General features: G+C 41.7%; 1 protein-coding gene across 11 annotated transcripts in view; it reads right to left on the bottom strand.

The window, feature by feature from the left end:
• LOC105185384 (rap guanine nucleotide exchange factor 6) overlaps positions 1 to 25,415 on the bottom strand; it is a 250,225-nt gene that overhangs the window by 170,114 nt on the left and 54,696 nt on the right. For all 11 annotated transcript variants that reach the window (XM_025307817.1, XM_025307824.1, XM_011144855.3 and 8 more), the window contains exons 2-3: positions 15,905 to 16,296; positions 791 to 918 (exon numbers count right to left, since the gene is read on the bottom strand). In XM_025307817.1, coding sequence (XP_025163602.1) covers positions 791 to 918; positions 15,905 to 15,973 — 197 coding nt within the window. In that variant the 5' untranslated portion in view covers positions 15,974 to 16,296. The remainder of the gene's footprint in view (positions 1 to 790; positions 919 to 15,904; positions 16,297 to 25,415) is intronic.

The following is a 25,415-nucleotide window of genomic DNA, read 5'->3' as shown; positions in this document are numbered from 1 at the left end:
AAATCGCGATAATCTGGAATCCGCCATCTTGGAAAATGAATTTTAGAATGTGAACCTCAGATTCGTAATCAGCGACCTCAAAAAATAACCAGAGTACAATTTTAGCTAATTTAATAAAAATTCTATGATCCGCCATCTTGAATCCGCCATCTTGGAAAAGTAATTTTGAAATTTGGACCTCAGATTCGTAATCAGCGATCTCAAAAACTAACCAGAGTACAATGTTAGCTAATTTAATAAAAATTCTATGATCCGCCATCTTGGAAAATTAATTTTGGAATTTGGACCTCAGATTCGTAATCAGTGAGCCAGAAAATCTCCAAATCTTGGTTTTAAGCAAAAACTTCACTCATAGTTCGTGGAAAATGATTTTTTTCTGTAAAAATGTGTATTTTTCACACTTTGTTTATTTATAATAAATGGACAACTTATGCAAAACACTTTTCAACCTTTCGTGTATGTTCCCTATCATATAAGAAGCTAAAAAAACGCAAAGAACCCGACAAGAATCCCTGATATGAAATACGAAATACGAATATGAAATACGTATTTCATGAAAATGTGAGAATAAATAGGTGGTAAGTATACTTACCTCATAAGTATACTATGCCTCAAAGGGTTAAACGACGTCTTAAATGACGCGCTGAATAACGCGATTTAAGGCAACGAGCATCCGCTCGTGCGTGCAGAAATGACACCCCGAATCTGCAGCCAAGCTCGCACGACCCCCCAAGACGCGCAAGTAAGCGCACCTTTCGCGACTTGCAAGATTCGCAAATGGGCTACTCACTAGTAGAGAACATGGTTCGCATGGTGCCGCTCGTAACGCACGATTTTGCAGAGCCCGCGGAGGATGGAGTCTCTGCACGGACGTAGCGCCTCCAGGCCCAGGAGGCCATAGTAGATGATCTGCAGGTCCTGGAACAGCGGGAAAGCATTGATGTGAGCGCGCGAGATGATGCAGACCCGAAGACGCCGTGATTATTTCCTAATTGGACCGACCGGCGCACACTGGTCTCCCGGGAGATACGTTGTTTCAAAAGTCTATACAAATCTCAAATCTCAATGAATCAACTATTTTTTTTTTTCAAACGTTCATCAGTGAATTTGTAACAAATTACACGAGCTCGATTTCCGATTAGACATTCGAGAGAAATTGTTTGTCTAATCAAAAGTAAAAATTTCAATCAAATGATGAACAACCTTCTGATGATACTGATTATTTCGGGAGATTTTCGATGGTTGAACAGACTGCCGCAGAAAAATGCTTTTCCAAATGAAAAATCAAAATGGCGGACACAAAATATCCAAATTAGATAAATTTACAAAAAACAAAATGTATACGGGGGTTTTTGGAGTCGTTGAAAACGAATATGCACTTAGGCGAAACAATTATACGTAACAATCATATTTCTCAATAAATTGTCGAAATTGTACATTTTCACGTTGGAAAAGTATTTTCCTGCGACAGTCTGTTCAACTATGGAAAATCTCTCGAAATAGTCAGTATCATCGAAGGTTGTTCATCATTTGATGGAAATTTTTATTTTTGATTAGACAAACAATTTCTAGAATGTCTAATCGAAAATCGAGCTCGTGTAATTTGTTACAAATTCATTGACGTACATTAAAAAAAAATAGTTGTAGATTCATTAAGATTTGAGATTTGTAGAGTCTTTTGAAACAACGTATCTCTCGGGGGACCAGTGTGCGGCGCGAAGTCGCGACTTCACACTGAGAGAAAAGTATATGATATTTGGAACTATAATGATATAGTAACTAAATTATAGTCCGAAATATCATATTTATAGTAAGTATTACCATAATATCGGTAATAATTACGATATAGGCATAGTATAACCAACTATATAATATTTTTACAAAGAATTATAGTAAGTTAAACTAAAATTATTGTGTGGATACAAATATAAAATGGTAGGTAAAGTAACTCTCTTATATAGTCAATATTAGCAGAATATTTGCTAAATGATGACAGATGTACCTATATGAATATTAAATCTCACTATATTTGTGAATGAGAAATTACCATACATGTGGTAAAAGTAACTAAACAATTATTTCAGACAATCGTTGACTATATATTTGTGTTTATTCTACTATATCGTGCAGGTTCCACGAACTGTAAAAATATAGTTCACGCCAAAGTGAACTATATAAAATATAGTGAGATTATAGTTGATTCAACTATATTTTTCTATCAGTGCAGCGACTCGCAGCGCGCGAGCGCGGCAAATTGCCGGGCCGCGAGCCGAAGCGATCGCCAGCGCTGCGCGCTACGCGCGCACCGCTGCCCTAATCCGGCCTCGTTAGCGCGCAGCGCGCCCGCGCGCTTATTCATGCACCGCGCGGTGTAACAGATATCGCCGGTCGGGGGACTGATAATCGCGACGCGACGCCAACGCGGCCGGAGGGAGCGCTCGTTGCGCCGGCGCACAGTGGAGCCTGATGACATTCTTTGGTTGGAAATTCTCTAGAGACCTGAATTTCCAACCGATCATCGACGCCAATGGATGAGGTTGATCCTGAAGAAATTCCGAAGAGATCTGTCTTGCCAAAATGTAAAGGAAAAATTTTTTTCTCAAACTACTAGCCCCAAAAGAGGAAAAATTAACGCGTTAAATTAACGCGAGGAACTTGTGAAATACTCATTATTCGACACTTATTTCTATCTAATAGCGTATTCAGCGGATTGAAACTATGAAACCAATCAACAGACACTTCGAGATTTATCGATCTTGAAGCAGAAAGCCATTAACCCAACACTCATATGCCCAAAATACAAAACATCAAATTTAGACCCGTTAAGCACAAAACCGAGGGATTTTGAGTATTAAGCCCATCGATCAAGGAATCTATCGATCCGAGAACTTTTTAGCTCGTGGATGCATGAAGCCGTATATATTAAGAGCCCCAAATAGTCCAAGAACCCAATCTAGCCATAGATAGACCCAAGAGACTGTACTTTAAACGATAAACTTTTCAGACTCTAAACCCTAAACCCATGAACCCTGAACCGATAATTTTTTCAAAATTTCGGCTAGACAGATCTCTGTGGAATTTATTCAGGATCAACCTCATTCATTGGTGTCGATAATCGGTTGGAAATTCAGGTCTCTGGAGAATTTTCAATCAAAAAATGTCATCTGGCCCCACTGTGCGCCGACGCGGATTTTCGAGAGATACTTTCTTCGAGAAGTCGCCGCTTGACGTCACCGCTTTATACGTACGCTTTTGAAAATTCCCTTATAACCTTTGTAAACCTTGACCTGAAACATCTCTCTCTCTCTCTCTCTCTCTCTCTCTCTCTCTCTCTCTCTCTCTTTCTCTCGATGAAGCGTAGTTTCTCAGAATGTTAAAGAAGTTTCGATTTGAAACGGCTGCGCGAAGAAGACGCGGAATTTCCGTTTTCTTTCCGTACAAATAATATTGGAAATTAACAAATAAATATCATTGACATAATAATTATGTTACTAATTAACTTTTTTATTTTTGTTTCTCAAAGATCGGCATTTATTCGTAATGCTTCCCCTCGGGAATGACTGAAGTGCTGCTTAATGACACGACAGCTTAGTTTCCAGAAAGTTCAACAGCAATTGCGCGAATCTGACGAATAAACATCCGATATTAAACCGTCAACTTTTAAAATGTCAACTTGAAGAACTTGTTTGAATCGTCGCAGTCGGCTTGTAATTTATTCGTTTATTTATTTATTAGTTACGGGACTGAGCCCTTTTTTAACAATCGCAAAGACATAGAAAAGAAGAAAGAAGATAATGCTGATGTTGCAGCATTCACCGTACATATGGCTTTGAATTTTATTTCAAATTTGTCACAACCGATAATAATAAGTTTAGTAGCTAATTCTTTCCGATGAGATTTACATAGCTCAGTGCAAAATTTGAAATTGAGATATTCTCTCGCTCTCTTGCGGATTTGAAGTGTTGACATTTAACTTTCCGAAATGACATATGATTCGGCGTCTGGTGCACATAACCTCAAATAATCAATAGCGTTCACGATGACTGTCAACAAAGCGGATATTCGATACGCGATGCATTTCGCATTTCATTCAAACGAAGCAACCAAAGTGATTTGTCTTATGTCGTAAGATCTAAGGTATCCCTAAAAGATCCATCTCGGGGCCTGATATGGTACACCGAAAAAATTGTATTCTTAATATAAGAAAATTTTATACTTTTTAAGTTTCCTTAACAGATATTCTTAATCTATAAGAATATTTTCTTCTTTTTATCGATATGTCTAGAATACATACTAAAATTAAGAATATACTCTTTTAGAATAACTGCCTAGCAAGAAACAAGTCGTCGATCGGTCATTAAGAAGGAAGCATACACTCTTACATACAAAGTATAATACACAATAAGGAAAGGAACCAATCAGAATCCTCATTTTTATTGCCACGTTTGAAATGAAAGACTGATTAGTTCATTTCCTTATGCGTTATGCATTATGCCTTTATGCAAAAGTGTATGCTCTTTTTATCTCAAAAACAACTTTCGCAGTATAATTATATGCAATAAATCAAAGGCAAATAAAAACCAACATTGAAATCGGATTGCAACTTTAAAATTGCATTAAAAAATGTAGCATTACAAGAGGATTAATAGCGCAACAGCGGTTAATTAATTAAATATTACAAATTGGGAATTAGAATCAGTTCGACGCAGAAAGTGTATACACGGTGAATCAACTTTCCACATCGAGCAGACTCTGATTTCTAATTTTAATTTCATTTTAAAGTTGCGATCTGATAGCAGCGTTGGCTTTTACTTACTTTGATCTATCGTATATCGTTGTATTAATATTTATATATATTAAGAATATCTATTAAGAGTATCCGTTAAGATTATTTCTTAAGAATATCTAGTACTAACACATTCGTAAGAAGATTCTCCTCTTAAGTTAAGAAAATATTCTTGGTGCCTATTTTAGATGAAATTATCCTAAACATAAGTGGGAAATTCTTAAAATAAGAATACAATTTTTTCGGTGTAATAATAAAGCATCCCTTTTTAGGGCATCCTACTTTCAGCCTTATCCGCATTAGTGGCGCTAAAACTATTCATCCCAGATGGGCCACAGGTGAGCCAGCGTTTATATGGGAGGGCCATATTTATTATATATTATATATTATTTTACCATTCATTTTAATGTTTCTAACCGTTGCGCTTTGTCTCTGGGAGAAATTAACTATAAAGATAGAATTTAAAATTAATGGCAGAATTTTAATCATGAAAATAACTTCATATAAAAAAGCTGAGAATTTGGACAGAATAGGACAGCATAATTATGTTAAAATTTTCTAAAATTTTAGGGTGGACCAAAGGGTGGGCCAGCGTATTTTTAGGTGGGCCAGGGCCCACCTAAGCCCACCCTTGGCGCCGCTTATGTTTATCTAATGGGACTTGCAGTCTGTAAAGTAAGAGCGTGCACGGCATAAATGGCAGTTGGCTTCAGATATCGTCCTAGTTTTTTGAGTGAGCCGATAGATGAAATCTTTGTCGTGAATTCTTTGTCACAAAAGATTCAGTTGGCGTCGAACTCTAACCTGAGAAACACGTTAACCGCCATGAGTGCCGCATACGCATCGCGCCACGAGGCAGTGTTCCTTTGTTCCCACCCCAAAGGACCAAAAATGTCATATGCAGAGTGGCTGCTAAATACATGGGAAAGTCAAAATCGTTCGTCGCTAAGTGGGTTCAGCAATATAAGAAGATCAAAAATGTCGATGACTTGCCAGAACGTGGCGCTCGGTAGGCAAAGTGACGCCGAATATGGAAAAAAAAATTGTGAATTTGTTTAAGCGGAACCCGACCTTAATGCTTGAAATTTATGAGAAGTGTTTGTTGCCGACTGCTGAACGATGCTTCATAAAAAAAAAAACGAGGACTGGATCTTACAGGAAGACAACGACCCAAAACACCGGAGCAAGCTTTGCACCGAGTGGAAAGAGCAGTCTGGCATCTTCACACTTGATTGGCCATCGCAGTCGCCAGATGCAAATCCCATTGAAAATGTGTGGGCATATCTCAAGCCCAAGCTTCGAGGAAAAAGAGTGTGCACTTTGAAGCAGCTGACACGACAAATTCGTCTCACTTGGAGGTCTTTACCGAACGAATATACAGTCAACTTAGTGGAAAGTATGCCTCGGAGATGTCAGGCAATTATCAATGCCGGTGGTGACTGGACTCATTATTAATGGTATAGCATTTTTCTTCTCATGGAGTGCAACAAATCCATGTACTTAAAAATCATTAAAAATAAATTTTTCTACACATTAACCCGTGCACGCTCTTACTTTACAGACTGTATGCCTCACGAAGACGGTCCTAACAATTTTTTGCTCGGGACACGACCCGGTGTCGGTTTTACGTTTCACTTGCGGGACGTTCCTCCGTCGCGCGCATTTTCCAAAGCACCGAGAGAGCGTCACACGCGCGAAGAGTGCCTTTCCAGCTGGCCGGTGATGAAGAAGAGCGCGGCAAGAGAGCGCGAGCGCGGCCGCGGGAGTAACTTCCTTGTTTTTTTCGGCTTCGGCAGCGTAGAAACATCGCGCGGCTGGCGCGATCCCGCAGCGTCGTGTAACAAGCGAGCGACTAATATCGCTCGGTTTGTTAATCGTCGTTATTGATCTGCAAATGCCCGCGAATAAATAAACAGCGTGTACCGTATGCCCGGCGGCACGCTATTTCTATCCGCTACGTGTTCCGCGCAACCTAGAGCGATGCCGTGACTCTGCGCGCTGCAACTTCCGCGTTCGACGGCTTATTCCGAGTCGAAGATACCGCATGAACACGGCCATGAACATAAATACGCGATAACACGCGCGTGCGATTAAGAAAAAAAAAAGAAATAACGGCCTACTCTCTGCGAGCGGTGTTTTCGCGTCGGGGTGATACAGGCGTTTTTAACCCTTTAACACCTATACTGCTAACTATAGTTACCAGAAACGCATTTAAGAATCCACAACTTAGTCGAAAAAGGAGATATTTTCGTTTTCTTTGCACCTCTGTAAAGGCGAATTCTTCTTCTAAAAAATGCTATATAGATTGCATGTAGATTCGGTTTGGTCTGTTTTTAGCTCAGTTTTAATGATTTGACATGTTTTGTCAAATTTCAAGCAGGCATAGTTAGTGTTGTTACTGACATCTAGAAGTGCACTATAAATGGATAGATTGGTATCTGTTGTAATTTTATATATTTGGAAGCTTTCTCAGATGCAACATGTGAGATTAAAAGAACACAGAAATTCAAAATGGCGAATCCAGTGTGGTAGAGATCAAGCGAAAAACAAGAAATCAAGCTATTTTCGTGAAACTTGGTGACCTACAGCGCTTTTTATGCGGCGAAAAATGACGGGGCAATTGACTATCTAAATAGTCATCTATAAGATATTCTCCTGAAACAGAATACAAGCTTGACGCTTTGAATGATAAATTTCACTCACAAATATAGTAAAGTTTCAGCTCAAAAATGTTAAGTTGACTATCAAAGTTATGTCGTATAGATTACCCTACATTTTTCTCTGTACAGGTTGCTCATTTCGTATATGCTTTTAGGATCCAAATCATATTTACCAATAAACAAAAAACGACCAATAAAAAAACCAATATAAAATTCTGATATGTTTTCTGGTTATCACTACTTATAGTCAGTTCAAAAAAACTCAGTTAAAAAAAACTCAAATTTTATTCTTAACCCTTCATTCCGCACTTTTTATAAATGACCATTAATAATTATTTTCATGTGCAGGACTGGTCAAGGGATACAGGAAAAATTTTTTTTTAAATATTTCACTTATATTTTTTTGAAAAATAATTTTTTCTGTCACTTTGCATATCTGCAAAACTAGCGCAGACTGGTGGCCAATTCTCTTTCCCCCGCTTAGAGCCGCGTCTCATTCAAATAAGCAAAGCAATCGGCAATGTTAAACTCTGACTGACAGCAGAGAAAATCCAGTACAAACTCTCTGCTTTGCAGATGTGCAAAGCAGCGCAATGAAGGGTTGAAACACTTATAAAAAAGTCGAGCGTTAAATGATTAAATTGCACGTGAAAGTCAAATGTTTGCGCGTTGAATTTCGCTCGAGCGGCAGCCTTTATTTGCCTCCACTCGATTTCACTCGATTGTGCATATTGGGAGAGTCTATTAATTAACATTTTGTTTCCTCCGTTCTTATTTGCTACACTCTACCCAATACTCAATATTACTTGTTATTTTCATTTATTTGTCGCCAATAGCTCCCGCTATTGATCACTAATCGTTCTTTATTTGTTAGCAATTTTTATATTTTTTTCACCGCGACCGACGGTCGCGCTCTCGCCGACGAGCAACTCGCGCCCCACGACGACGACGACTCCGAGCATCCCCAATCGGCGAGACGCTCCTCCAAGGACGTTTCACCCCCGCAGGATACTTTCAACACCCGCTGCTGCGAGAAGTCGAAGGGCGCGACAGCCGCAATGTCGGCGAATCCGCGCTGACGTTCGCGCTTGCGACCCACTAAATTATCGCGCAAATCTAATTATCCGAGCGAGTCCCTCCCCCTTATACACGAGCGGGCGCAGACGCGCCCCCGAGGCGGTGCGTCGCGACGCGTCCGTAGCACAATTTCACGCTAGATCGCCGATCGAACGTCCCCATCTGCGCACCCTGGCGGGCTTCCCGAGACCGACGGCGCCGCTTCGTCTGGGCTGTTTGCGAACTGGCCGGCCGCAATCAGCGTTACGACGTGCGGTCGCGTGCCGCGATACTAATTTCGCCCGAGCAATCCCGAAAATGTGTCCCGCCCCCCCCGCGGTAATTACGTTTCTCCGCCGCGGTTACGAACGTAACGAATTACACGCGGCCGCGGCAGCGCCGACCTGACGGACGCGGACGACGCCGCGGCGGTCTCCGGCAATGCGGATTTCATTTTTGCCCGACGAGCGCGAGTGATTTCCCGCAGGTTCGTGAGAACGCAGCGTCGAATTCCCACGATCGGGCAGCGAGACGATATTATGAGACGCGTGGACGAAGAATTCGGGGGAGGGGAGGGCGTTCTTACCTCTGCCGGATTCTGCGAATTTCCTCCCGGTCCCCCCCCCCCTCCGGCGCCGGACAGTCCGCATTCCCCGAGTTTTCGATTTTCCAAATTCTTTCCAATTTCTTCTGTCTTGGAGCGGAATGTCCAAGAAAAAGTATTCCATTTGCAAAGTGATTTTTCCCATAGTCTCATATTCTAAACGAAGTTTGCAGGAAAAGGACTCCTCTTTCGATAAAGCGATTACAGCGGACCGACCATTCATCTAAAATTTATTAGATATTGGTCTAACTGTTGTCCTCTTATTTTAAGATATATCAATTAATTTTCCTCTTGTATGAAGAGGAATATATTGATTTGAACACCGGCTTCTGTTCAGTCTTGCTTTACCTTCAGACATGAACGACAAAATAATCACATGTTCATGGCTCGGAATATTTGGGGCGCTTTTTAAAAAAAGTATGTGTGTTGCCGTAACGAAGAGAATTTACCCATCTTTGGTCAAATACAGTTTGTAATCTATTGCAACAAGTTGAGTAAGACATTCGTTCTTTTAACTACGTTTCATACAAATGATTATGATAAATGATCTTTGTAGCTACAAAGTTAATAAATAACAAAACTGATTGGAAATTTGTTTGTTATGATGATCTTGTTTCATTCGTGCCTACTTATTGTAGAACTAAAGCCAGAAGTACATCTATATGTTACTTCTCGCCGTACACTATAATAACTTTTTCAAATTAACCAGTATAGTAATAGTAGTCAGTAAGAATAAAGTGCAGTAAGAATAAATAATAATCCTCTTGAAAAAAGATTAAATAATCTGTGTATAAGAGGAAATTTATATTGTATTGTATGTATATGTATTCTTCAGCTTATCGCCAAGACTTGATTTACAAATTATCCTTATCCACACTCATCCGTCCATTCATTTCTACCTTACCTCGCTTCCTATTACGTTTTCCTATTCTGCCTTTGTTTTTCCTAATCCTATACCGTATCCTCTATCCTCTCTTCTTTCGCATTAAATAATTTACTCCTTATATCTTATCTTTCTTGTCTACTATATTCATCCGCACCTTATTAACCGTTATTTACACCTTTCCTCGCCCTTTATTGTGTATCCTTTTATTCATCGCCTAAAGTCTCATTAAACATTTTTATTCTTATTCATTTCTTACTTTAAATTATTCTTACTCGTTTGATTCCCCTTTCTTTTCCAAGAGGAAATTTGCATTCAAAATCAATAAAATTTGCATTATACGTATAACATATAATCCCTCTAACGTTAAGAATAATATATTTATAACATTTTCTTCTTAACCTTAGAGGAGTCCTCTTGAGGCTGATGTATAAGAAGAAAATTCTCTAAAATTTAGACGAATCCACTTGTGATTGACTCCACTTCTGAAATTACTATTTTTTCGGTGAATCTCGCACGAAACGAGTGCAAAAAGCGGCGGTGTTAATTCCAGCCGGGCCAAAATATCACATCGCGTTCGGCATCGCAAAGAGAGCGAACGCGAGCCAATCAAGCCCGCTGCGGGTCTCTCGAATCGAGCGCGTTTCAAGCGCGATTAGAGCGAGTCGCTTCCTGCAACTGCGGAATCCTCAGTGAAAATAGTCGCCCGGCGACTCGCGTGAAGAATCACTCGCTCCGCTTTTCCAGCGGAATTTCCCTCCGATAAATTCAGACGGGATGCGAGCACAATAAGGGAGCTAGTATTAACTTTGTCTGGGCTGGGAGGGAGGGAGGGGGGAAGAAGAACAACCGCCTCGTCGGCTCTCGCTTCGCAAACGGCGCGCGCGTCGCGCGTTTGTTCCGCGTTTGTTCCGCGTTTGCTGCAGACAACGCGCCGAGGCGCGTTCGCTCTTTGGTAAACACGCGTTTGCGAATACACGGCGAATACACGCGACCTGAAGCGGCTGCGCGCTAAATATCGCCCGCGAGACAACGCCGCTCGGCCTCGCGAAAACGCTTTCGCGCGCCGCCGAAGAGGAGGAAGAGCGGCCGACTCCGCCAGCTCGCGATCTCCGCGCTCTCCTTTCTCCCTTTTTCGCACGAAAAGTGGAGCGAACACCGGACGACCTTCGCGTATGGATCGTATGAAATACGCTCGTGTGAGATTTTCACGGGGAGCCACGCCGGCGAATCTCTCCGCTCCCCCCTCCCCCTGCCCCTCGCGTCGCACGAGGAGAAGGATCAATTAACGCTGAGGAAAAAGTTGCCTCGGCTCTTTCCGTCCTTTCGGAGAGAGATACCTTTACGTCGATGATTTTCTGTTTTCTTTTTTTTTGGTATAGTTAGGAGCGACGCCGTCGTTCGCGATCCAGGAGGCCATCGTCTCTCTGGGAATCCTGATGCGTTACGCGCGCTGACGTCTCCGCGAAGAGTGATATCGCGCGGACTGACGTAACCCGTGAAATCTTATCTGCACGTTCCTCTTTCTCAGGGAGAGACGCGCGTCTCCGCGAGAACTATAAATTTTCACCGAGCTCGCTCTCCGCACGAGCATAAAATACGATAAAGTGCTGTTTGAGTAACAACCGGCATCGTCGTCGGCGCAAATAAGCGGGAGGAGGTCGCGGGGGAATTGAAAAGTTAACTGCAACGTGGAGATAATGCGCGTGCGATTTCTGCGACGTAACGCTCGAGTCGCGTCCTCGAATTCGACGGACGCCTCGGGGCCGCCGAGACGGGAGAGATTATCGAACGACGACTCTGCAGAAATGTGGCCGCAGACATTTCTTCTCGCGGAGAACGGATGTGACGGCGAATTTATTCATATCGGCGGACCTGCCGCGAGACTCAGGCTCGTAAAGGAGCTCGTCGCTGAATAATGCAGAGATTACAATTACGTCGAGCGAGCGAGCGACGTAACCAACGAGGTATCTTCTTCTCGGGTCATTAACGGTGCCGTAACACGCTGTCGAAACTCGCTCGGAAGCCGAAAGTGTATCGCGTGCTTCGTGATTTACGCGACGTAAGCACGACAGATTTCGTTGATTTCCGCATTCCGAGAGGCTCGGGAAAATGGCGCGTGTCAGGCACGCCAGGCGCAATAGATGTTTTCAATCCGTCAACTTTTAATCTCGATTTCGATCTTCTCTTACTTTTCACCTCGGCTTCTTTCATTCCAATCTCTCAGTTTTACCTCATTTGTAATCATTTTGATCGTTACTTCAATTCTAATTATAATCCTCGTTTTAATCGTGCATTTATTTTTAATTTTAATTTTAATTCAATTTGATTCGATCTTCATTTTCATTTTCATTCTATTTCTAGCTAATTTTAATTTTATCAACGTTTTTACAATTAATAGTTCCTACGCTTTGTATCTATCTGATTAAACACAAAATTTTATGCAGCGATAAACGTTAACGGAAACTGATCCCCAACGAAGCAACCATCATCCGTCGAGATCCCCGACGAGGCGCAGTCGTAGAAAAAATAAATATGGCGGAGGGGCAAAAATTTGTATAAACCATTTTCCGGCCGACCGACCGCTAACTGTAACAACAAACGCACGCGTCACTTTGTAGCACGGCTCGTAAGAAATTCAGCCCCAGTGTGGCGGCGAGGGAGGGGGGGTATTGAAGAAGCCCGCGGGAGAGCGAACTCTCGCGGGAAGTCGCGGAAACGCGGATCAGCCGAGCGCGACCTGGTGCAACCAATACAAGTGCTCCGTCGCCGGAGGCGCTCGACGGCGCGAACGATATCGCCGTTACACTTTCTAAGGCCATTATCGCCGCACGAGATCTACGACGCACGCGAAGATGCACCTTCACGCGCGATTTGTATTGCGTTTCCCCTAACGGACAGGATGACGTCGTCAAGTATCCGTGATTCCCCCTCCCCCTTTCCCGCCGTCCTGTCACGACCCAATCTTTTAGAGAATGAACGAGCCGTCGCACAGTAGTCAAAAAGGCTCTCTCGGTGGACAAATTAGTTTGGACCACGTAATTGTTAATCGATTCTAATAATTTTTTTTGTTTTAATTTGCTCGTTATGAATTGCTCTACAACTTTGTCGATTCACTTTTTTTAAAGTAGAGCTTCAAATCAAAATGCCGGACTGAAAATGGTTATCAAAATATAGAAACTATAAGATATTAGATATTCTTGCATCGGAAAAAAATATATATATGTGTGTTTTAGGAGTTCCTAATTACATATCTGACGTGAAAATTTTAATTTCTCGCCACTTAAGAGGATCTGAAACGATCCGAAATGTTTTACGACTTTCTTATATCTTCATCAATTATCAGTGCGTTTAGATAACGTCTTTGCTCACACATTAATGATTTCAAAATTTAGCTTGAAATTTATATATTTTAACAAACAATATATACTAATATGTGATCTGAATGCACTGATAGTATAAAGATATCAGAAAATCTTAAAACATTTCAAATCCTCTGAAGTGGCAAGAAATTAAAATGTGTGTATGTGTGTGTGTGTCGCACAGGCAGAGATAAGGACTCCGTGGTTCGTCACTCTCAAGGGTCGTCTACAAGCTGTAAGAGTAAGGCTGTAAGGCTGTAACGTAAGCTGTCAGCGAATGAAAATATTTCATTTCGTGTCTTGCAACCTTACAGCCTTACAACTGTTACAGCTAATGTAGACGAGCCTTCACAGTATTTAGAGACTCCAAACTCTCTCTGCTCTTTGTGTGTGTGTGTATGTAATTTAATGTAGCACATTCGTACGGTCTTTCAACATTTCTTCAGCCTCTGGATGAAAAGGTTTATGAACCTTCCTTACAACTCGTCAACGGCTAGTTATATAGGGATTCGACGAAAAAAATAAGGAATGCAATATATCTTCGTTTGTATCGCACCGAAAAAATTGTATTCTTATTTTAAGAATTTCCCACTTATGTTTAGGATAATTTCATCTAAAATAGGCACCAAGAACATTTTCTTAACTTAAGAGGAGAATCTTCTTACGAATGTGTTAGTACTAGATATTCTTAAGAAATAATCTTAACGGATACTCTTAATGGATATTCTTAATGTATATAAATATTAATACAACCATATACGATAGATCAAAGTAAGTAAAGCCAACGCTGCTATCAGAACGCAACTTTAAAATGAAATTAAAATTAGGAATCAGAGTCTGCTCGACGCGGAAAGTTGATTCACCGTGTAACCACTTTCTGCGTCGAACTGATTCTAATTCCCAATTTGTAATATTTAATTCATTAACTTCTTGCACTATTAATCCTCTTATAATGCTACATCTTTTAATGCAATTTTAAAGTTGCAATCCGACTTCAATGTTGGTTTTTATTTGCCTTTGATCTATTGCATATAATTATACTGCGAAAGTTGTTTTTGAGATAAAAAAAAGCACACACTTTTGCACAAAGGCATAATGCACAACGCATAAGGAAAGTGAACTAATCAGTCTTTCATTTCAAACGTGGCAATAGAAATGAGGATTCTGCTTGGTTTCTTTCCTTATTGTGTATTACGCCTTTATGTAAGAGTGTGTGCTTCCTTCTTAATGACCGATCGACAACTTGTTTCTTGCTAGGCAGTTATTCTAAAAGAGTATATTCTTAATTTTAGTATGTATTCTAGACATATCGATAAAAAGAAGAAAATATTCTTATAGATTAAGAATATTTGTTAAGAAAGCTTAAAAAATATAAAATTTTCTTATATTAAGAACATAATGTTTTCGGTGTAATCTTTTTTCTCCTTCCCCTATAAAGGAATGTATAACCAGTAAGAATAAATAATAATCCTCTTAGAAAAAGATTAAACGATCTGCGTATAAGAGGAAATTTATATTAAAATCAATAAGATTTGCATTGCTCTAACTTGAAGAATAATGTGTTTATAATATTTTCCTCTTAATCTTAGGGGAATCCTCTTGAGGCCAGATGTGAGAATAAAATCCTCTAAAATTTGATGATGAATTCGCTTGTTCCGAAATTTCTTTTTTCTTTTTTCGGATGAGACCATTGTTGTTATTAATGCTCCTCCACTTTGATACCTCGTATATTTATCACAAACCGCCTTACCGAGGGCGCATAATCGAAAACTCCGTTGATGTTCCGCGGTGGAAGGAGGGGAAGAGGGGGTTGCGCGAGGAACGTCGCGCAAGCATCGATTACACAAAAGTACGCGAGGATTAGCAGTCGCGAAAGTTCACAGACGGCGTTGCCTCAAGACGCGGCGCCGACGCCGACGCCGCGTCTCGCCCTTTGACCTTTTCACCGTTGTGAGTGTACGTGTTTACGGGGACTCGGACGGTCGCGCGGCCCCGTACACGAACTTGCGCATGCACAGCCCAATAGCGCGGCCATTGTACAAATACCGGATGAATGGATCGTACGGGCGTAAATCACTTGCGAAATCCGCGGACGCGTCCCAGAAGAAGGCCTCAACAACGCGCGCTCGAGACACCCCCTGCGAGATTTTACCGCAGCGTGTCGTAGTAAAATTCCACGAATTCCTCCCGACTCTTCTCAACCGCGCTAGGTGCAATTCCGCGCCTGCTTCCCCTCTTCTCTTCTTTCTTCTGCCCTTTTTTTTTTTTTATCGATATTTTTCCTTTTTTTTCTTGCGCTAGATGATTGTTTCCTCTTAATTTGTATTTGCGCTCAGCGCACCGGGCGGCACGGGCGCGCCGTTCCCGCAGATGAAGAAACAAACAATAGCGAGGAATGCGCGAGAGCGACCGCTCGAGAGCATCCTTCTCGAGGGATTTCTTCATTTTTCTCCTCGCCGGATAGCCGGAGATACCCGCGATATCGCCGCCGGGTAGGAGAGTGCAGGGCGAGTGCACTGATTGACAAGCGAATTAAGAAGGCTGTTTGCTCACCTGGAGGGTCCGTCGTTCAGGATCGCGGCAGAGAGCCCGGACGAAATGCGGGTCCAAGTAGTCCGTCATAATAGCCCGCAAGACTGGTCCACGGTGCCCTTTCCCTAACAACTCTCGCGCAGCCCCGCGCAGTCCCGCTCGTCGGTGAAGAACATCCTCGCTCGGAGAAGCGGTCTTCGCGGATTCCGGACGGCGCTCCGCAAACCGGCCATTTACAAGGCGGATCGTTCGGTCGATCGCGCGTCGATCTTCTCGCGGGAACTCGAGCGATCACGAACGGCGCGTCTCGCGCAGCGAGTGTCTTCGCGGCGAGCGAGTGGCGTTTCGGCGAACACTCGACCACATGGTCTCGTCAGGGCGACGTGTCCCTCGGTGATCACGGCGCTCGCATCCTGCAACAGAGAAAAAGGACCATGAGAGAGAGAGAGAGAGAGAGAGAGAGAGAGAGAGAGAGAAGACCAGATGAGTGAGAGCGAATGAATCGTGTGGTACCGCCGGAAGGAAACTTCAAGGTACGGCCGATACTTGAGCGGAAACGCGGAGAGCAATCTGACAAATTCCGCCGTTGGATCTATCAGAGTAGAAAAATTAATAGGGCTCTGATAAGGGCCTGATTACTTTTCCCTAACATTAATCGGGTCCTAGTAGGGATAGAAAGACAGGGGCCTTTTAAGGCAATATCAACGGGGCCTTATAAAGCGATTTATTAATAGGACCTTACACACGGAGAAAAATATCCGAAATATCCGATTGTTAATTTTGTTATCCGATCAAATATCCGATTAAATACACCGGATATTTGATCGGATAACGAAATTAACAATCGGATATTTCGGATATTTTTCTCAGTGTAAGGAAATATTTTTATTATTGTTTCAGTAAAAATATTCGTTCCTTTTACTCCAAAAAATTTAGATTGTAATTTCTTTATAACCTTGTTAGTATACAACAAGAATCTTTTATTTTAAAAATATAGCATACTTTGTAATAAAATATAGCATTTTTTACACGTAAAAATCCTACTACTGTTTTTATTAAAGTTTGCTGCATTTCAAAACGAAAGCGATACTAGACGAAAAGTCCTTGGAAGAGACTAATAAATGTGGCAACTAGTAAAACTTGTGTAATAAAATTTGTTTTCAATTGCGGTATAACTAAAAAATCTTCGAAAGGACCCGATAGAACGTAACTACTACTAAAACAATACTAAACTATGACAATTTTATTACACGCTTCAAATCTTATTAATTTTCTACAACAAAACTTGATTTTGTATATCTAAAGTATCCTTAAAAGACTCTTCTAAGACTCCCACATCAGTTTCCCATGTTAAAGAATTATTTCGTAAAATCTAAGGTATCCTTAAAAAATTCTTTCAAGGTCCTTCTCAGTTTTCCCTATCAAAGCCTTATTTCATAAAATCTAAGGTAAATCCCTAAAAGATCCATCTCAGGGCCTGATGTGGTAATAAGGTGAGGCATCCCTTTCTAGATCCCATCCTATTTTCACCCTTATCGCGGCCTTATGCTTCAGGAGGATGGCCCTAACAATTTTTTGTTCGGGTAATTCTTTGCCCGAGAGAAATAGAAACACGAGCAACAGCGTGGGGCCCGTCCTCGCGGACCTATTTAATTATTTTTCCTCGACTCCAATATAAAAGTTTCGACAAGGACAACAGAAGAGCGTGTCGAAAATGCTTTTCCGAGGAAGCGACGCGACGTACTGTTATTGGACTGGCAAAGTTACGCGCGGCTCGTTTCACGACAGTCTCGATTTCTTCGCGAGCGCTCTTCAGGGCGAGAAAACATTTTTGCTCAGCGATAAGCGCGTCAAGTTACAAGTCGCGCGAAAGAAACGTAAGATCGCGAGAGCGTCGCGAATCGGAAACCGCTCATTAAGGTGCACACGTATCGACCAAACTCAGGACGTCAGCACACGTGACCTTTGACTCTTTCAGAGCCAAGGAGATCAGCGAGAGAGAATATTTCCTTCGACCGACCCGATAATTATAATTACTCAAGAAAACTTACGGCTGCTCTTTAGCTGAGAAAAGGAAACATCATAATTTATCACTTATACATAAATTTGTTGGCAAAATTGATAAAATTTCACATCTTGTAGTTTTTTTAAGTGTTACACCATTGTTGTTATTGTTGTTGTTGTTGTTAGCGCATTTTATCGTTTTACTGCTCCCTGCCTTTAAATCTTTCTCGTGCCAGTACACCTGGCATACCGAGTTGCCGGGATAAATGTCCATGCCAGCTGTGCTGGCATTCCGAGTGCGAGAGGTTAATTTCACTTCATCATCTTGATTTGATCTCGCTATTAAACTGTACGCTGTTAAACCGCACAAGACGAGGGAAACAAGTAAACTACATCTTCCTGCAGATGACAATGATAACTCTCACGATAATTCTCATAGATCGTTACGCGCTGCTCAAGGATGCCCATTGAGAAGCGGGCTCGGGGTTTTCAGCGGAGGACGGCGGAGGACGGAAGCCGCTTGACACGAGAAGACTCCGCGGAGGAGAGAGTGCGACGCACTGCTCGATTGCCGGAGCTATCCTCCGACCTTGGATAAGCAACGTCACACGCGAGGCACATACCTCGCGAGAACGGTAAGTCGAGGTCGCGGCGAGTCACACACCTCGAGCGCATCTCACAGACGCAATTTTCGCGCAAATAGCCCTGATTAGCGCGCGGCGACGCGAGAGGCAACGGATCATTTCAGGATAAAGCCGCGCGAATCAGCGCGGCTATAAGGATTTCGCTTCTTGATTGAAAGGGACGAGAATAACCTCGCGAGCGGCCAGCGCTAGATCGATCGCGACCTCGAATACAGCCAAACGTCACCGTGTTTCGTTAATTTTCTCTCTCTCTCTCTCTCTCTCTCTCTCTCTCTCTCCTTCTCTTCTCCAATCTCCTTCTCTATCCGCCTACGATCTCTCGCCCGGGGGGAAAAAAAAAAAAGAAACTTTGCAACCGCGCCGCGCCGAAATACTCTCCCACTGCGACTCTCATGCATTATTCGTCGACTCGCCGATCGATCGCGAACCGTTCAGAAATATTCTCTCCTCGCATTGACCTATATTATACACCTAGCCGAGCGATTCAAGGCTCCCGCGATTTGTTATGCGCAAAGGCGGATGATATCCCAGCGACAAGCGGATCGACGAGAGCTTGATTGGGGATTGGCTCCGTTAAGCGCGGGGCTCTTCATTAAAATTCCCTCGCATCGTCCTCGAGAGGAGGAAAAAGATGAAGGAATTTCGAACATCTCCTCCTGCGTCGCGTGTCACTCTCGCGACGTCGAGGAAGCTCGAGGTGTGAAAATAATCGCCGGCCGAAGCTCGGGTCGCGAGTATCTCGCGATACTCGCCCGCTCGCGCGCAGACTCCGAGGAGGAACGAGGAGGTCCCGCACGGGAAACGGGCAATCTATTAGGAGCGAAAGCCGTACACGAGTGGAGGAACATGTCGGAGGAGCTGGCACGACGAGGTGGCGGACGAGAAGAAGAGCGCGGCTTCGCATCGGCCTTGCGCATCGTTTCTCTTTAGCCTCGCGTTGCTCGTTTTTTCTTCTTTCTTGGTCTTGGTCTTGGTCGTCGTCGTCGTCGTCGTCGTCGTCTTCTTCTTCTTCTTCTTCGTCTTCGTCTTCGTCCGCTTCTTCTCCCGCTCGGAGAGCCCGGAGGGGCTCCTTCTTTCTCCCTTCGTGAAAGAGACTCGCTGAGTCGGCGTCTCGTTCACAACTCGACCTACGCGGCCACGAGGCGAAACGCCAGGCCGCGCCGGCCAGAAGAAGGCGAGCGCGTGTATCAATTTGCTAATCGGCGAGAGCATCGAAACGACTCGTAACAATTCGTAATCGAGTCGCCGGGGCTCCTCGGGGGGGGGGGGGGGTCGATGACGTCGACGGACTGCCTGCCCGCGCGTATCAACGAGACACTGCACGACGAGAGCGTAAGCGTGACGACTGATTGACGATGCTCGGCAAAACATGACTTCACATCTAGGTCGGTTACACCGAGTCGAAACAGTTACGAGTGCTGCTGCTGTTATCGGCGACCTGTAAAATCCTACGGTTGATAGTAACGGGCGTGCCGCTAATGGAAATCCGGATGCTGCGTCACAGCGCCGGGCCCGCGATGCATTTTCGTTCTGTGCCGATAAACAGGCGGAGAGGCGACTTCCATCCAGCCGTTTTACAAAGGAACGAGACGCGCGCGGATTAGGGTTGCCAAATGCAAAAGTTCCAATCACCGGACATTTCTTCTTTGGCAACAAAGCCAAAGCGGACTGAACCGGACGGAAATAATAATCATAACGTTACATTAAATATAAAATATGACAAGAATTTATTTACAATATTAATTTCCAAACAATTTTACTAACAAGATTTGATTGAATAAAATAATAAACTATTACTTTTTTAATATATAGGGTGTCTCATTTTAATGTCCCACCCCAAATAACTATTCAGTATTGAAGTTTCAAGGAAAATGATCTGAATAAAAGTTGTAGGGATTTAAGTGAGCTACCTTAATGATGACCTTGATCTCTATTTTCAAGGTCATTTGAAAGTCAACTTGCGTTTTTTAAATGGGAACCTTATTTTTTAGACAAAAAGGTTGTTCAAATTAACTAGTGGAAAAAAAACAGTGTAATAAAAAATAAGGGTTCCCATTTAAAAAACGCAAGTTGACCTTCAAATGACCTTGAAAATAGAGGTCAATGTCAAAGGTCATCGTAAGGTAGCTCACTTAAATCCCTACAGCTTTTATTCAGACCATTTTCCTTGAAACTTCAATACTGAAGAGTTATTTGGGGTGGGACATTAAAATGGGACACCCTATGGATATGGAATGATGGATCGGCAGATCATCTACTAGATAGCTTTTCGTGGCGCTCGATCGTTTGTAGGCGCTTGAAACGGAGAAACGTTGCTAAAATCTGAACTCGCATTCCATTGATTGGATATAACTTAAAAGCCGGACATATGACGTCCGGTTTGACTTATTAACCGGACACTGGACAAAATTTCTGAAAACCTGACAGTCCGGGTCGGACAACCGGACAGGTTGGCAATCCTAGCGTCGGTTGATTTCTTCAAGTTCTTCATTCGGAGCGCGCGATAATTGCGGCGTGCCCGAAACGGGACAGCGGCGGAATTGGACATTTGATTCCCGATAATATTATTCGCTGGTTTGCGCGCGAGTTTTCAGTCGCGCAACGGATAACTTCATTCTGCAAGGCGGAAGCGTCAGAGTCGCTCGACTCGGGACGTTCTTACGTTTCTTCGTCCTTGAGCGCGAATATTTCAGCGTGGGCGTGGCGTTTCGACTGTTTCTCTTCTTCATTTAACATTTCGAATTTCACTGTATTTCAGAAGATGTTGGTACTTTCTAAGTTTATTTAAAATTTATAGTTATATATATAAATTTTATGGTAATTTCGGCAGGTATTCGGTTTATATTTAACTTTATTTGAGCATATAATGATGATAACGCATGAAGCTCTCATTACATGCAGATGAGCCGAATAAAAAAGTTTTCTACCATTTTGCGTAAAGCCGCGCACGCGATGTACATCGATTTTCTTTAATTAATAACTCGGAATATTATGCGTTCCTCCGCGAAGTGACAGACAATTTTTTTGTTCAGTTTAACATACAATATTAATCTACACATACACATACATACATGAGAGCTTTATATGCATCGTCAGGCAGAGTGAAGTAGTTAAAACAGACCACCTGAATAATTTTGAAAATATGCAAGATAGAAAAGAATGTTAAATATAAAAGTTGTGGTGTTTTAAGTGACGAATCACGTAGCGGTACTAGCATGACCTTGAACAGCGTCGTCATCAAGGTTCCGGGAAGGTCACTTTGAATTTTTAAATGGAAACCTCCATTTTTTGTTATCTTGTTGTTATATATATTTACTAATTAATTTGAACTAATTAATTTGAACTTTTGTCTGAAAAATTTTTTTATTCGTCTGAAATTTTTTGAGATATTTACGGGAAACTTGCCAACTTTTTCAATATTACTGGCTTACGATGTCCCGATAACTATTTGTCGGAAGAAACAGTGCTGCTAAATTTTTTTACTCTATTTCCTCTCAAGAATATTCTGTTATAATACTGCCTTAACTTTTGTTAACTTTTCGACCTTTGGAAATTTCAAAACCATTATGTCAACAAAGTCAGGGCGCTGTTGTAACAATATATTCTCGAAACCAAATAGAGTAAAAAAGTCTACCACTTTTTTTCCGACAAATAGCCGAACATTCAAAAAAAGTTAGCAGGTTTTCCTTAAATGTCCCGAAAAATATCAGTCAAATAAAAAAATTTTTCGGACCAGAGTCGCTCAAATTGATTGTTAGAGGAAGATGATAAACGAAAAAAATTCTAGGTGACCTTTTCGTAACTTTGATGACGCGCTGTTCAAGGCTACACTAGTATTGCTATATAATGCGTCACTTAAAACCCCATAACTTTTGTATTTAACATTTTTTTTCCATCAGATGTATTTTCAAAATGGCCTGTTTTAGCTTTACCCTATATATTCGAATTTCTACTTTTTACTCGAGTTTAAACAAAAATCCAAACTCAAGGACCAAAACAATACACTGAGAAAAAATTGTATTAAAATTAAACAAATATTTGTTCGAATACGACTATGGATACATTTATTTAAATTAAGCAATTATCTTCTAAAATTCAAGAAAAAACGTTTACACTCAGAGAGAACCTCTGTACTTCATTTTAGAAATTAGTCGCTTAACCCTTTAACTGCTAACTATAGTTATCAGAAACGCATTTAAGAATCCATAACTTAGTGAAAAAAGGGGATATTTTCGTTTTCTTTGCACCACTGTAAAGATGAATTCTTCTTCTAAAAAATGTTATATAGATTGTATGTAGATTCGGTTTAGTCTGTTTTTAGCTCAGTTTTAATGATTTGACATGTTTTGTCAAATTCCAAGTAGGCATAGTTAGCATTGTTACTGACTACTGTCTAGAAGTGCACTATAAATGAATAGATTGGTATCTGTTGTAATTTTATACATTTGGAAGCTTTCTCAGATGCAAAATGTGAGATTAAAAGAATATTCAGAAATTCAAAATGGCGAATCCAATATGGAGGACACGAAAATCAAGAAATCAAGCTATTTTCGTGAAACCTGCTGACCTACAGCGCTTTTTATACGGCGAAAAATGAAGGGACGATTGACTATCTAAATGGTCATCTATAAGATATTCTTCTGAAATAGTAAGCTTGACGCTCTGAATGATAACCTTCACTCACAAATATAGTAAAGTTTCAAGCTGAAAAATGTCAAGCTGACTTATCAGAGTTATGTCGTATAGATTACCCTTCATTTTTCTCTATATAGGTTGCTCATTTCGTATATGCTTTTAGGATCCAAATCATATTTACCAGCAAACAAAAAACGAACGATAAAAAAACCAAACTAACGAAACCAACAAACGAAGAAGCGGAAACTTCATATACTCATTTATTCATTTATTCAGAAGGTAGTTTTTCGTAGATATAAAATTCTGATATTTTTTTGGTTATCACTACTTACAGTCTCAGTTCAAAAAAACTCAAATTTTATTCTTAAAACACTTAAGAAAAAAGTCGGGCGTTGAAGGCTTAATTTGAATAAATGTATTCACAGTCGTATTCGAACAAATATTTGTTCAATTTCAATACAATTTTTTCTCAGTGTAAGAACTGCGTACAGGCTCAAGAAGAAGTACACGTGTCGGCTGGTACTTTTACCTTGCGCCGATTAACAAACAATTGTCTCCAGAGCGGTAGAAATCGTATCGCGCATGGCTTGTTTACGATGCCACGATTCCGAGGCGTTGCTGTCGCCTCGCGTGTCCTAGACAACGCGTTGGTCCAAGAGTCAAATCTGTCTTCGGCGTCGTATGTGTAAACGACTCATCGATAAAAATATCCTCGGGTATATGGGGCAGTTCGTAAAGACGCCCTGCCCCCTTTCCGCCCTTCCGCCAGCCACGATGTGAAATCAGACCTGCAGAGTAAATACACCGTCGTCTAATATCGGACGGCGGACTTACATAATTGCGCATCTACGTGTCGGTTGGATCACATTGTCGTGCGCGTCCGTCTCGCGGCTCGATTGTTTCCTGCCGCGCGGGAGGCTAAACCGAGCGCCTCGAAATGACCGCAACATTGCCACAAAAGTGCCGTCAGGTTAAATTCTATGTGAAACTGCGACGTGTACCGAAACGGCAGCGGACGGAAATAGAATCTTTATAGAGAACGTGCCCCACGCAAAAGCATTAAGCCGCACTATAATCCTTCTCAGGTCACCCGACCTGTACGTTTATTCTCGAAGCGAGCGAAGATCCGATTGGAAGCCGCCGTGTTCCGAAGTTATTTAACGCTCGACGTAACATAATTCAGACGTCGGGATCCAGGATCCAGGATCGACGTCCAGCGCCGCCGTCGCACAGTGGTCGAAAAGGCTCTCCCGGTGGACAAATTAGTCTGGACCGCCTAGTAATTGTTAACCGATTCCAATAATTTTTTTTTTTCAATAAGATATTAGATATCCTTGCATCGGGAAAAAATATATATGTGATTTAGGAGCTCCAAAATTTTAATTTCTTGCCACTTAAGAGGATCTGAAACGATCGGAAATGTTTTACAACTTTCTCATATCTTCATCAATTATCAGTGCATTTAGATAACGTCTTTGCTCACACATTAGTGCATATTGCTCGCAAAAGTATGTGAATTTCAAAATTTAGCTTGAAATTTACATATTTTAACAAACAATATATACTAATATGTGATCTGAATGCACTGATAGTATAAAGATGTCAGAAAATCTTAAAACATTTCAAACCCTCTGAAGTGGCAAGAAATTAAAATGTGTATATGTGTGTCGCACAGGCAGAGATAAGGACTCCGTGGTTCGTCATTCCCACAGTATTTAAAGACTCCAAACCCTCTCTGCTCTTTGCATGTGTGTAATTTAATGTAGCACATTCGTACGGTCTTTCAACATTTCCTCTTTCAACATTTCCTGAATGAAATGGTTTATGGGCCTTTCTTACAACCTGTCGAAGGCTAGTTATATAAGGATCCGACGAAAAAAATAAGGAATACATCTTCGTTTGTATCGGTTCTTGAAGATTTTCTGCTGTGACTTGCACGGTACATCTTAAAATCTTTATTCCGTGCCTCCTGGGCTTCTTCAGATAATTTCTTATAGTTTCTATATTTTGATAACCATTTTCAGTCCGGCATTTTGACTTGAAGCTCCGCTTTAAAAAAGTGAATCGATAAAGTTGTAGAGCAATTCATAACGAGCAAATTAAAAGAAAATTATTAGAATCGGTTAACAATTACGCGGTCCGAACTAATTTGTCCACCGAGAGAGCCTTCTTGACCACTGCGCGTCGCCGTCGCTGAACGGCATTGAGGACGAACGGCAACGATTTTCATTTTCATTAATAATAACTCG

This window comes from Harpegnathos saltator, unplaced genomic scaffold, assembly GCF_003227715.2.
Source record: "Harpegnathos saltator strain DR-91 unplaced genomic scaffold, Hsal_v8.6 scaffold128, whole genome shotgun sequence".
Lineage (NCBI taxonomy): Eukaryota > Metazoa > Arthropoda > Insecta > Hymenoptera > Formicidae > Harpegnathos > Harpegnathos saltator.
This window is presented reverse-complemented; position numbering and strand designations above follow the sequence as displayed.